The 14,578-nt window shown below is 49.0% G+C and overlaps 1 protein-coding gene across 5 annotated transcripts in view; it reads right to left on the bottom strand.

The window, feature by feature from the left end:
* Window positions 1–786: 786 nt before the first annotated feature.
* Sfswap (splicing factor SWAP) overlaps window positions 787–14,578 on the bottom strand; it is a 69,939-nt gene continuing 56,147 nt past the window's right edge. For 3 of the 5 annotated variants that reach the window (XM_031338068.1, XM_031338069.1, XM_031338071.1), the window contains exons 15-19: window positions 12,333–12,485; window positions 11,171–11,296; window positions 2,407–2,580; window positions 1,630–1,702; window positions 787–1,161 (exon numbers count right to left, since the gene is read on the bottom strand). In XM_031338068.1, coding sequence (XP_031193928.1) covers window positions 1,096–1,161; window positions 1,630–1,702; window positions 2,407–2,580; window positions 11,171–11,296; window positions 12,333–12,485 — 592 coding nt within the window. In that variant the 3' untranslated portion in view covers window positions 787–1,095. The remainder of the gene's footprint in view (window positions 1,162–1,629; window positions 1,703–2,406; window positions 2,581–11,170; window positions 11,297–12,332; window positions 12,486–14,578) is intronic. The other 2 variants (XM_031338070.1, XM_031338073.1) reach the window with 1 other exon arrangement.

Below are 14,578 nucleotides of genomic sequence, written 5' to 3'. Positions count from 1 at the left end.
GTGAGGGGTGTGTGTGTATGCGTGTGATGTGTTTTTCCTGAGCTTTGTGCTGTGGATAGGGGGTAGGAGTTGCTGCCTCGGAACCAGAGACTCAGATTAGGCACACTCAGTGTCAGGGAGTCCTCTGAGGACATCTTTAGTACATACGCTTATAAAAGTTACCATTTGTAGCTCCAGCCACTGGGGATGGGGAGGCAGAGGTCTGGGCACTGATACAACCTGACACACCTGAGGGAAGGAAGCACAGAGCTTGCCGCCAGCCTGCTTAGGATGACCAGGCACCCTCGGGTACAGAATGGAGGACCCAGCAGTTGCCTCCAAGGCAGGTGGTGATCCTGTCTTCTCTGTTTTTGGTGGCATCTCTCATGGATACCCATTTCCCTGATCTTCACCTGCCTTGCTCACACTAGCCTCTGGTCTTGATGATGCACCAGGCCTACAGTGAGGACCACTGCATGGAGGAAAGGAGCCCATTTCTGGTCAGGCACATGGCAGAACCTGCTAGGGAAGTCTGAGCAAGCTCGTGTCAGGACCTTGTGTGCTTAGCACGTGGGTCCTTCTGAGAGCAAAGGCACCCCGAAGGCAGGGACACACAAACCTGCATCTTCATGGGGCAGTCCAGAACCTGAATATCAGGATGACCTTTGACTGACTGGCCTGGCAGAGTCCCTCAGGGGCACATCCCTTCCCGCAGGCAGGGAGACAGCACCACTGGAGGGAAGTCCGCTTTCCCCACATGCAGATACATTACATGACAGACACACTAAAGGAAGGAGAGCCCCAAGCTGCTAGCTAGAAAAGGTGTTCTTCCCATTTTATTTGATAATACATTTTCACAGAAACATGATATATTTACATATATACAGGTAAGAGACTGCTGGTCAAAAATCTGAAACAGAAAATGTCACCAAAAATTTACAAAAGCCACCGACTGACCCAGGGAGTCGGGCTGGAGAACCTGGATAGCTGCATGTAGGTCGGCACAGAGCTTGCAGCTCAGCTTCTGACGGCTGGACTGTGGCTGCTGTGAGCAGTAGCCCAGCACCTGTGGCCACAGCCGTGCTGCTCGCCTGGGGCTGCTCCGTGGCTGCCGTTTCAGGATGCGCTGGTTTGCAGGTTTTTTGAAGCTGCGAGCATTGCTCTTACTTTGGCCATGAGATCCTGTGTGGGGAAGACATGAAGGACACCTGAGCCTCCTGCAGACCAGATTTGTAAGGGGCCATGGGTAAGGACAGGAGGCAGAGCTTCCAGCAGCCAAGCCACGCCCCTGAGTAATATGCAGCAGCGAACCCTTTCCAGGCCACACAGGGACCAACCTCCCAGGGCTGGGATGGCATGTGGCCTAGGATGAGTCTGTCAGCTGTGGAGAGTCAAGATTCCAGAGCATGGCGACCCCACACGGACATGAGCCTCCTTTGGAAGGTGAGGCTCCCTAGGAAGAGACTGCTTCACCTTCCTGCTAGGCCGACCTAGTGCATGGCTATGGAAGCCAGAACCAGAGTCAATGGTGATCAGCCAATAGATCTTGACTGGGTCAGTAATTGTGAAACAAGGGACAAGAGGAAAAGTATCAGAAGAGGGAAAAACGGCATTATAAAAGGTGGAAAGGGAGGGAGCACCCCACCTTACCTGAGTTATTTTGCTCTGCACAGAGGAGACGATCGCTGAAGAGATCTGGCCATCTTTTTCCTGAGAAACCCCCCTAATGCAGAGGAAAGAATGGAGCTCAGACAACACCAGAATCTGAAGAGCAGTTCCCATGTCCTGTACAGTACAGTTTCAGGTCCCCATGCTTACACAGTGAGCATTTGCTCCCACAGAGCCACCTCCCCATCCCAGGAGCATGCATTTGTATACCCACTTCAAGTGCCTCATAAAATGAAATCGCTCACACTAGCACCAGCATTACATAGATGCTTGCAAGGAGGAGGCTAAGGAAGGAGGCACCTACAACAAGGCCACCAGGACCAGAACAACAGCCTCAGTGGCCTTTGGTTTCCATGGAAGGCTTCTGTGGATGTGGATGTGGACAGCACCATCGTCTAGCGGTTGGTTGGGGCTTTTTACACTCTCTAGAATGGGGCCTTTCAGATGCTGACCCTCAGGTGAGCTGTGTTGCTCATGGAGCAGCCATGGACCACTCAAGATTCCCAGACTTCAAGGCATTCTCAACAGGAATAAACTCTTGAGATGTTTGTCTCTGAGACCCACTAAGTCCTGCAGGGCACCTCAGGAGCTCTTTTCCCTATGGAAGGAGTGTGAATGCCCAGTAAGGCATGGGTTCAGGAGTTACCCCCACATGCTCCTGTTTGAGGTCAGGACACCCTTGGTGGGGATTGGTGGAGGCCCTCGCAGTGGTCCAGGCCTCACTGCCCTCCCCTTGCTCTTTCCAGATGTCATGGTTACCTGGAGCGTTCCTGGGAGGAACCTCGGCTCTCCACAGGAGAGATGCTGGCCGAATGGGCCGAGTGGGCCGAGGGACGCTGTGCTGCCTGTTTACTCGGGGATGCTGACTGCGACCGGGCCTTGGCCTTGGTGCGAGACCGTGAGCGCCGTTTCTTCTTCTTCTCATGGGGACTTCTGAAAGAGAAGTGCTCTTGTCAGGGTACCTGTAGTGCTCTACAAGAGGGCAATCTGAATTTGTATCAAGGGGCCCCTCCACACACGTGACCTTTTTTTTTCTTTTGGAGACATATATTCTAGGATGGCTTTGAATTAACTATGAAGCTGAGGATAACCTTAAACTTCTGATCTTCCTTCTTCCACTTCCCAGGCTCTGGGACTATAGGATGCACAACTGTTACTGGTTTGTGTGGCATGGGCAAACTGAACCCAGGGCATCATGCAGGTACTTTACTAGCCGAGTGTATCTCTAGCCTCATATGCACGGCTTAGACAGCTGTAATCCTTTAGTCAATTGAGCCTGTGCATCCACGGGGTACTGGGTGTTAAAAAACCATCCACAAGCCAGCTTCTGCACAGGAGAAGCTTAGTCCTAGGGAAATGTCTGGCACTTAATGTACAACAATCTATTTGCATTAAAAATACCAAGATAACCACCAAAGAAAAGCCTCTTAGGAATTTATACTGCTTTCTCACTCATGCCAAATGACAGGACATCATCAACCCAATCCTGTGGACATCGGCTTCACCTGCTGAACACAGGAGGCAGCCTGGGCCCTGTTCTGGGAGTGTCTGGTAGACCCAATACCAGCTCAGCTCTGACCACTGCCCTGCTCACACTGCAAGACAGGGCTCCCAAGCCCATCCAGCCCCATTTCATTCCTTCCTTCATTGCCTAGCTGTTTCTACCACGTACAGATCTTTGCACACATGAATACATAGTGGGCAGACTGGGAAGATGCATACTTGGTAAATGCCTCACATACTCTCTCAGAGCACCCTCAGCACACAGGATGGTGCCACTGCCAGTCTGCATGCCACCTCCTACTATGTCTGTCTTGAGATGCTCTGCAGATTTATCACCGACTCCTAGGGCTCTTTCCTCCCTCCTGGGCTGCAGGACACCACCAGACAGCCTTCCTGCTCAGCTGTATCTTTCAGTGTGTCCACTTAAATGGGAATACTGGTTAATCATTGTCAGCCATTTCTCTCCTTTGATCACCACGAACCCTCAGCCCTATGGTATTTGGAATCAGAGGCCCTTCCCAACCTGGCCCAGCCTTCTATCCTCCAGGAAGGGCAAAGCCTGTCCATACAGCCACTGAGCGACAAGGCTTGAGTCAACTGTTACACTGGGTTGCACCCTGTCTTGTATTAGGCTGTGCATTTCCCCTGTATTTCTTTGGTGCCATGACGCAAACTGTTCATGCCTAATGAGAAGCAGCAGCTATGTTTGGGGTCTGCAGCATGAAGACTCCACAGATATGCCATACCCCATACTCAACTCCAGTGTCCACAGGTGTTTATAGGCCGATAAGCACCAGCCGTGGGCCAATGAGCTCCACACAGGCACCACTCTCAGCACAGAGAGCCTTGCGAGGCCAGCTGTGTCACTCCAACCAGTGTTCCAGCCTGGCTTTCTGTGCATCAACCAGGTCAGAGCAGACTGCGGGTCTGAGGCACACAGCTGCCTCGGAGTCCAGCACAGCCTCAGTTATAACCAGAGTCCAGAAGGACAAGAGCTTGTGACTGAGATTTAACTCCTAGAAGGCAGTGCTCCTAGGCTGGAGCTATTGGTGGCAGCCTGGTGTACTTTGGCAAGGAGATATGGATCTAAGTGGAAATGGTTCAGATACCGGGCACACACAGGGAGAGCTGCTGGGCTGGGTTGTCTGTATGCACAGATGGGCTGGGTTTCAGAGGGGGCAGCCCAGGATGGCCAAGGCTATGTAGCTATATACTGAGTAAGAATGAACGGCTTCCTAACCAGAACTGTGAGCTTGGTTTAGTTAGTGAGTGAGTGAAAGAGAGAGAGAGAGTGTGTGTGTGCGTGACACACTCGAGAGCAAATATGGAGGTCAGAAGATGACAGTGGATGGTTTTCCCATTCTTCCACCCTTTCATGAGGCCTGGGGATCAAACCCAGGCTGCTAGGCTTGCAAAAAAAAGCGCTTTACTTGCTGAGCCATCTCACCAGCCCCAGTTTAATCTTAACAGTCTGACCTCATACAGGAAGAAGTCAAGCTTTTGCAGAAGCGAAGCAGTTTGCTCGCTGCTGAAGTTGCTGAGGTGCACTTTGCAACTTGGCCCTCTGTGCTATTACTGAGTTGCCCAAGCAACACTGCAGCCTGCTGTTCTGGAACATTCCCTCAGTATACTTTCCAGCTTATGCCACACTCTTCACACTCAATCGTAACCTCTGCTCTGTAGGAACCAACCCCACACCACTCTGTGTGGGGCTCTGCAGTGTACCTGAGTCTCCTGTAAAATTGGGCATGTCTCTTCTTATTCTTACACTGACACTAGTGCCCTGTGTGCGGTTTTTCGGTAACCTCACATCTCCTTGCTTCTTGACCAAATGTCCCCAGTGCACTCTGGGGAGAAGAGCAGCTATGAAGTACAGCAGGTGTACCTGTAACTTGTAAGAAATTGTAAGCTGTGCCTGCAGCTATGAATAAGGGCTAGCAAGCACCCTCACCCACTCACACTAAGCAAAAGCAGAACCTCACTGTATTTCCTTCCCTATTCCTGATTGCCAATGTTCAGCAACATCTAAGTGTACCCTGCTATTGTATTTCTCTGTGCCATCAGTGGCTTCTGGGTCAGACACAGGCAGCTGTGGTGTCTTTTTCACAGGGAGACTAACCACTTGCTCTTTTACCCCTGGAGGCAGGTATTTGACTTTAATGACACCAACTCTATTACATTTTCCTCCCATAGTGGGGTCTCTTCTGCATTCTTATGGGTGGGTGTACACACGTGTGTGGAGGACAATATTAAACTTCATTCTTCAGTTGCTATCCATTTTGTTTTGTTTTGTTTTGACAGGGCCTCACTGTGGAGCCCTGGCTGGCCTCAAACTCAGAACCATGCCTGCTGAGTTCCAGGGCCTGCCTGTCTGTTTCCCTGGTACTGGTATTACAAGCACATGCCATCTGTCTGGCTTTTTAATCTACATCTTGTAGACAGAACTCAGGTGTTCCTGCTTGTGTGGCAGATACTTTACTGACAGAGCCATCTCCCCAGCCCATCCAGGGTTCTCTACATCCTAAGCAGTCCCAGGCACACACTGCTTTCTGGTTCTGGCTTGTGCATTTAGATGCTGATCTAAACGGAACTAACATGTAGTTTGTTCTTTCTCATCGCAGTGTCCAGTAGGTTGAGCAAGTTTCACTAGAGAACTCTCTGATCCCCCTTGAACTGCTTCAGTATTGTGGTCTAACAACCAGCCCAGGCTGCAGCGCTTCAGGATGAAGCTTGACTTCACCTTCCATGGAGATCTAGGAGGTCAAAGTCCTCCACCTTTGTTCTTTGACTGTCATGGTCTCAGAGTCTGTCTGCCAGTTCCTCAGAAGGCCTAGGGTTGGTTGGATCCACAGAGCACAGGACAGGAGCTGCGAGCAGTATGTTTGCTAGCGTTGAGGAGAGGCTGTTTGTCAGATACTGGTCTGTGAATACGAATATGCACAGTGTCCTTGCTGGCTGGAGGTGAGTGGAGAGTGCCCTCCTCTCCATTGAGAAGGTAGATGAGTGAGCGGTTACCTGATTCCTGCATGCTGAACTCACAGGGAAAGACAGGTGGGAGCTGGGGGCAAGGCTCTAAGATGGAAATTCCAGGTCCTAAACTGGATTTTCCTAAACAGACAAGGAGTCAATCAAATGATGTCCTCCTGTCAGCCTGGGACTCTGTCCATCTCTCAGAAAGACAGAATTTCCTTATTATACATTTACAAGCCTGTAGGCTATTCCTGCTTGATCAACCTAACCACAAGTCAATTCTTTGACTACTTCCTGAGAACAACCTGTGGCTCTGCTCCTTTCTGCTTGCTGTTCTCTCATCTCACGTTCCTGATTGCCTTGCTTCTGCTCTGCCCCTGACTAGCTCTTTCCCCAGACTCTGGCCACACTCAGACATTGCTTTCCTCTTGTAGTAGAATGCAGACATTACAGAAAGCGACATCTTTCCTAGCTGGCACCCGCACAGAAGAAAGGCCATACTTCCACATTACACACTTCCAAGCATGGCTGACTCTTTCTCTCACCAAGTGTGCATGGAGTGTGCTGTCCATACTGTCACAGGTCTCTGACACACAGTGCTGTGATAAGAGAACAGCAAGCACCACTGCCCTGGTCAGTGCTGTGCCCCTGGACCACTGGCCATGGCTGCAAGTCCTGGTGTCTGCTATCTGCCTGCACTGTATTCTGCTGTTTCTCTCCCAAGCACCGGTAGAGCCATTGTTGCATTTTGCACACATCTCAATGACAAAACACCTGCCTCACCTTCTTGCCATGAGAACTGAGAAGTGCATCGTCCTTGCGTTTTAAAATCTGTTAGTATATTTATTTTTAAAGTGTCTTTTTATTTTTATTCTTTTGAGACAAAAGATCCACTCCGTCCAACCTAGCTTCAAACTAGCCATGTAGCAGAGATGACCCCACTTGCCACCTTCCTATAGGAAGGCTCTGTTTATGGCCAAGACTGAGCCAAGGTCTTGAGTCCCCTACCAACTGAGGTACATCCCAGGCCCTAAACTGCCTCTCATAAAGTGGGGTACAGTTCCATGGCAGAGAATTTTGTTTGGCCATGAGGCCTTGGCTTCACCCCCAACTCTCCAAAGCCACCTCTTTATAAACAAGCCTAGGACCTGCCTGACCTGCAGATCATCTACCCTCTGCCTCTTTTGTTTTCCTTTCCTGATCTTCTATTTTCTTTTGAATGAAGTATTTTTATTGTTTTATATCCTCTCAGCTTTTATTCATTTACTTAAGCTTTTTATTTTTATTTTTATTTTTATTTTTTTTGAGACAGGGTCTCACTATTGTAGGCTTGGCTGTCCTAGAACCATGTACACCAGGCTGGCCTCTGTCTCTGTGTGTACTACCCCTGGCTTCCTCTCATCTTTTTCTTTGTTCCCCCCCCCCCCCCCCCCCCCCCCAAGACAGGGTTTCTCTGTGTAGCCCTGGCTGTCCTGGAACTCACTCTGTAGACCAGACTGGCCTCGAACTCAGAAATCCGCCTGCCTCTGCCTCCCAAATGCTGGGATAAAAGGCGTGTGCCACCAGTACCCAGCCCTCTCATCTTTTAAAACATCTATATTTACTTATTTTGTGTGTGCACGTACACACTTGTTTGTGTGTGTGTGTGGGGTGGTTCTGTCTTCCTACATGTGAGTTTCAGAGATCAAACCCAGGCTAGCAGGCTTGGCAGCAGGCGCCATCCTTTGCTTTCCAGCTATGTTTTCCAGGTTGCTGAAGGAACTCAAGCGCACACCTTCTCATTTTTAAGGTCACCTCGAATGAGTAACACTTGAGCACATTGAGAGAAAGCCTTCCAGCCATTAACTTCAGAGGCTATGCCAGATGTAGTGCTTTGCAGCAGGAGTGAAAGAAGCCATCCCTACGGATTCCTTACTTCAGTGAGGAACCAGGACATCCTGTTGACTACAGTGGGAATTCCGTGGATTCTCGTGAGCCCTGACTCACTGTGCATGCTCTGCTGTCTAGGCTGCTTGCCATTTGTGTTTTTGCTTTACCAACTTTGTTGTGCTGTTTTGAGACAGTATCTGGTGAACTTGTATAGCTATGGATAATCCGGATCTCTTGATGCTTCTTTATCTTCCGAGTGCTCAGTGTTGAGGTCACAGGTGTTCACTGCTATGCTCTGTCTACCAGACTGCACTCATGTGCATCAGGTTCAGAGCCTGATTTCCAAACTTTCACTAACAGGAAGTGGGGTGGGCTGGAGAGAGATGGCTCAATGGTTAAGAGCAACATCTGCTCTTCCAGAGGTCCTGAGTTCAATTTCTCATAGCCATAGAGCAGCTCACAGCCATGTGTAACTCCAGCTCTCTTCCAGCCTCCACGGGCATCGAGCACGCATGTGATGCACAAGCATGTCAGCACTCATGCATATAAATAATTAAATAAAAATAAAATGAAAAGGAAGAGCTGGGGCAAGAAAGGCAGTGGAAGGATCTAGACATTGGTGTCCGAAGAGCACCAGGGCCAGAGAAAGAACAATGTGATATCTGGCTTGGAGGCTCCTGGAGTCTGTCACAATCAGACAGAATAAGGGAAATTGTACAGTCTACATGTCCGGAGCAGTGCTGAACAAGGGAGGGGCCAGCTAACAACAGAGGAGAGACAGAACCAGAAAGTAGCCATTCTTGCTGTCACTGACTAACATGGCAGAAAACTGCCAAGAAGAGAGCTCATGTGCTTGCTCAGTGTCCACTGGAAGGTTAGCTGCTTGTTCAGAGAGGTCAAGGCAGAGGCAGCTTTAGCTGAGGGACCAGGTACATCACCACTATGGCACTCCTTCCATGCCAAGTACCATGATCCCACAGCACTGCTGGCCTGCATTCTTTTGCAACATAGGAAGGGCAGTGGGTGGAGTCAGAGGGAAGCAGGAGGGGGCATACAGCCACGTGAGCTAGCTGCTGACCAAATGTGTGCCGTGTTCTCAGTACCACGTTAAGACTTGTAGTTAGTGGGCAGGGCAGTAGTGGCACGTGCCTTTGAACCCAGTACCAGGGAGGCAGAGGCAGATGGATCTCTGAGTTTGAGGCCAGCCTGGTCTACAGAGGGAGTTTTAGGCTACAAAGAAAAAACAGCAAGGGCTACACAGAAAAAACCCTGTTTTGAAAAACAAAAACCAAAAGGAAAAAAAAAAATCCCCAAACCCTTTAGCTAGCAGGTGACAATCAGTCTGTCCAATGGTGCAGTGTTGAGCACAGCAGCACACCCTCCATCTGGGTGATGCTAAGTATCAATCAGAGTAACTGAATTAGCACAGGCTCCAGACCTATCCGCTGAGGCGGCAGTGTGGAAGGAGTGACAAAGGACTGAAGGAGCTGGATGGCAAGTGGAACAGCTCCAGTGTTCAGCTGGGAGGCTCTCAGGGGAGCCGTCTGTCTCTCCCTGTGTGTTTTAGGAAGTCAGTGCTCCGCAGAAGGGTCAGAGGCCTCTTAAGTCCCATGCTATCCTGAGATGGGGATAGCTCCCCAGCACTATGAACACTGGCCCTCTACCACCTTCTCTCATCATCTCCCTTTGAATGTAAAGGTTAATTTGAGGGCAAAGCAAGAATTCTCCTGTTGAGAAAGATCTTTTGCTGTAAAAATTAATTTTAGACCATGCCCTTTAAATATACCAAAGGTGATGATGAACTTCAAATGTTAAACCACTTGCTTCAGGAATGGATTCTGTGTACTGCAGTAGCTGGTAGGATTACGAAGGCTGGAATGGAATTTATAAATGTGAACTTGTATTGCAAACCTCTGCTGACACTCATCAGCCTCAGTGCTCCTCTGCTGGCTTTTCAGGTTATGGAAACTGACCTCCTTCCCCAGTCAACAGCCTATCCTGTGACCAGCTAACAGGTGTTTTGTGCTACTTCACCTTAGGCTGCCTCCAGAGGCACAGATTCTATGGCCACCACTTCACCCACGTCCTATAGATCGCATTGTGGGAAGTGGGCAATAGCTGGAAACATGGCTCCCATGGAGTGGCGGCCCTCACTGCAGCCAGAGTCTGAATTTCCAACATCTTTCAAAGGCCTATACACAAAACACTTGGTCTCTAGAGTGCTGCTGCAGGGAGGGACTGGTACTTTCAAGACGGACCTAGTAGAAGGTGGTAGGTTACTAGGGACATGACCCCTGCAGAAGGACCAGTCCTTCCTGCTTGCTTCCTGGTAACTAGACAAAAGCTTTGACCCTAACATGTGTTCCCACAACAATTCACTGCCTCAGCATAGACCCAAAGCAACAGGACTAACAGACTGAGACCCCCAAAGCTCATCAAAATAACTCCTCACTCTCTATAAGCTGATCACCTCAGGCAATATGCTATAGAGATGGAAAGGTGATCAACACAGCCAACAGAAGCAGGCACCACAGAATGTAGGCAGGTTTCCCAAAGTTAGACAAGAGCCAGAGAAAGTTCTAGAGCTCTGAGTGTGATAAACAGGTGAGGGCAGGGCAGCCTGGGGTTCTCACTAGGTGGAGGTGCCAGGAAACTATGGCTTACAGGGTAAAAGGTGTCCCTGGCTACCAAGGGCTAGGTTCAAATTTAGTGGCTGGGATTTCTGTTCTACAACCACTTTGGCTGACCTCCCTGTTATCCTTACAATGGACACAGATGCCTATGCCTAGTAGTGGTCCAGAGTCAGAGCCTGTATCTATTCTCTGCCCCACTCCATCACATAGCACCCAGGCTCCAGTGATCCTTACCAGAGACGATGCAGGACACTGAGACGTTTATATTTTCCTAGTTGACCCCTGTTCCCTGAAGACAGCTAAGAGGGACTGGGGTAGATCCAGCAGAGATAGCAAGGGCCCTGGGTTAGTGTTAAAAGAACAGGGCCCAGAGAAAAGGCATGTGAGGGCTCCACAGGCATGGACACACTGTACCCTGAAACCCACATGATCCCACGAGACAGCACTACTGAAGACAGGGACTGTACCATTATCTGTGACTCTTTCACACAGGTGACAGACAACAAGATGTCAGACATATTTTTTCCCCGTGAGACATAGTAGCCTACCTGGAACGGGTTCGTTTCCTGCTGACTCCAGGGCTGCCACTCATCCGGTAGGCTGTAGGGACACTCCTATCTTCCCGCCGTCTCTCAGGAGAGTGAGCTCTCCTTCTTGGGGACCGAGACCGTGACCTGGACAGACAACAAGGTAGACTTTAGCTCTGTCTGAGGCCTGGTCTGTGTGCTGTGCACCTCCCTAGCATGAGGCGAAAGAGGCCCCAGTCTGAGATGCAGGTGGCGCAGATGGGCCCTGCATCTTTAAAGGTTGTGCATCCTGACACCAGCTTGGAGGCACTGCACCTCTCCCCACCCCTGCCTGCACTGCAGCAAGGCCCAGGTCTCCAGGAGGCTGTGCTCGAGCCTCCCTGCTCCTGCCTTGCGCTCTCTCCCAGCTTGAGGCTTTCAGCTCCCCGAAGCCACTCCTACCCTCAGGCAGGGAAAAGTGCCTAGATACTGGCAGTAGGGAAAAACTAAAGGTTGAGAAGCCAAGAACTGCAGGCTGCACCTTGCCATTCTTCCTGTTACTCATCTCAGGCCATGTGGCAGGAGGCATCAGGACCACACTACAGACCCACTGGCATGAAGCCCAAATCCTGCACCTGCTCAAAACATGATGCCCTCATGATGGTCTGACTACTTAAGTCTATGGGAAGTGTCACGGGTAAAAAACCATCTAAGAATATACTTTTTTTATTCATGCCGGGATATACTCCACAAATGGCAAGACAGACCCTCAGTCCCTCTCATCCTTTGTGGGTATGGAGGCCCTTAATAAAGGGTTCCTCAACAATGGCTTTAGACATTTATGCTCTATGACTACCTGTTATTTCAGGAAAATGTGCAATAAGCAGAAATTTAGGGGGGGGGGGAAGCCCTACCAAACTCAAACTCCTCTCTTTGTTTGGTTTCCATGACAACCTACTCAAAAAACTATTAAGAGAGCAGTTTGATTTCAAAATTTGAAAAAGTTCTTCACGGAATCATTCTAAGCAGAATGAATTCCTCCCTCCCAATAAAAACAACTCACAATTGTTCAAGAATCAAGTTTTGGTCACATCCTGGTCCCCATGAGCCCGTGCTGGCCTCTCCAGCAGAGCTGGTCTAGATGGCGTGCCTCCCCAGACCTTCCCTAGCTACACAGACTACAGAGGTGGGGGCAGTCAGACACCTTGACGGTTTACCAGGTCTCCCCTCAAAAGAGCTCCAGGAGTCAAAGCTGCTCGAGGCCGAGGCTGCCTGATAACTCTCCTGCTGTGCTGCCGCCACTGCCGAGCTGCTGGGACAAGGCTCCACACTCAAGATCCCTGGGGAGGCTGAGGGCCTGCGGTCGGAGGCACACACTTCACATTCAGAATGAAATGTGCCGAGCTGGGTGCTACCAGAGCCATGAGAAAGCTCCGCTCACTCAAAGCTTTAGCACCTATGGATGCTTAGCATAGAATTCTACAATAAACTCAACAATTAGGAAAAATAAGTTAGTTTTAAATGCCTGCAGATTCAAAACGTTGAAGTACAATACTGTTTTGCAGTGGCCGTTAATATTATGAATTCTTTAGAACACAGTGGCTGCTCCCAGTAGAGTTCAACAACTCTTCTGGGAAGGAAGCCCTGCTCAGAACAGGGCACCACATAACAGCCAGTAATTCTGTGCTTTTCACTTTAATTAAGTAAGCCTTAATGCTTTTAATTTTGTTAACCAGGCTCTTAATATTGACGCCAAGACAGGGCGAGAGCCAGGAATTTCAGCCTACGAGTAATGTGATGTCACCATAGGCCTTCTTAAAGAAGACAAACTGGTCTGAATTAAAAACTTCCGGGCACAGTGCAACAAAGACATCCCTTTCTGAATGACCACATCGCTTTGCTCTCAGAAGCAGGAAATTTTTAATGATAGAACTCCAAACTATTGTCTGGATGCCAGTGTCTGCACCCACACGAACCACCTCACTGCTCTTCTCCCTGTTCCAGGGCTTCTCGCAGCTGTGGGACATCAACAGGTGACTCGGCAGCCAGGCTGTAGATCTAACCCACTGGGACCTGGCTATGGGTGTGAAGGTTACCTGCATTGGCTCACGCTATCCTCTGTTCATCCCAGTCACAGGTTTGGCATTGCAAAGAGCAGGTATCTGAGTCTTTCCTGGCTTAGCCACAGGTCACCCAACATGAAATGATTGCCTATACCCACAGGAGCCCAGAAGTGCTAACCACACCCTTTCTTCTTTTAAAAGACAGGTCTGGGTGATTAAATTTCCCTTTTCTAATTTGTTATAGTTTACCATTGGGAAACAGACAGTAAAGACTCATCCAACAATTTAAAACTAAAATAGAATGTTGGATTTTATAGAACCTCAATGACTGTACAACTTCTTTGTGGCTTTTTTGTTTGCTTCTTTTTTTTTTTTTTTTTTTTTTTTTTGAGACAGGGTTTCTTTGTATAGCCCTGGCTGTCCTGGAACTTGCTCTGCAGACCAGGCTGGTCTCAGAGATCCACTTGCCTCTGCCTCCTGATTGCTGGGAATAAAGGTGTGTGCCATCGCTGTCAGCTTTCTCACCAAATGCTAAATAAAACTAGCAAAGTCAAACAAAGTCGCATTACCTTGGACCCCTCCCTCATTTTAAGGAATTTATGGAGTTATCCTTAAAGAATATCTTTACCAAACAGATCCTGTCCAATGGCTGGTGTTCAAACACTCAGCTCAACACTCGAACACTGAGGGAAATGACTTCAGAAGTAAGTCGGAAGGTAAGCATACCGTCATGCTTCCCTGGTATAAGGCAGTTTAGCAACACCCACACCATCACACATGGTTTACCTGCGTGCCTGATGCTTCACTTCAGTCAGACTGAAAGCTGTACATAGCACAAGAGTGAGCAGGAGACACCAAGGACAGCATCTACCCTTTGGTCAGTGCTGACTCAGATTCCCATAACCACCATGCTTTCTGAGGGTACTGAGCGTTATGAAACTGAAGATTTTTATTACGAAGAACTTGCCTTTGCAGATCCAAAGCCACCTACAGTTTGGACATATGGAGTAAGCAAAGCTTCTGTCCTACGAGCAGATCACACAGTAAACAAAAATCATACTGTTCTGTATTTGATGTGGGACCAGATCCACTTAGTATAGAGAAGATTATGCATTTCAGTTGCAGTATGCTACCACAGGAGGATGCCAACAACTACAGCACTTTACTTTGAGCTAGCAGTCATTTAAAAATGACCACTTAGGCTGTCAGGTCTGAAAATTAAGTCTGGTAAGGATGTCCTATTGTCGATGTTACCATGGTAATGGTTTTCTCTCTACCTGAAAGGATGGTTAAAGACAAGCTAATGGCAGCATCACCAGCACCTTCTTCACTGTGGTTAGAATGTCAACAGCTCACAGGAGTATAGAGCCTGCTCTCTTGTTTCAGC

Source organism: Mastomys coucha, unplaced genomic scaffold, assembly GCF_008632895.1.
Source record: "Mastomys coucha isolate ucsf_1 unplaced genomic scaffold, UCSF_Mcou_1 pScaffold22, whole genome shotgun sequence".
NCBI lineage: Eukaryota > Metazoa > Chordata > Mammalia > Rodentia > Muridae > Mastomys > Mastomys coucha.
This window is presented reverse-complemented; position numbering and strand designations above follow the sequence as displayed.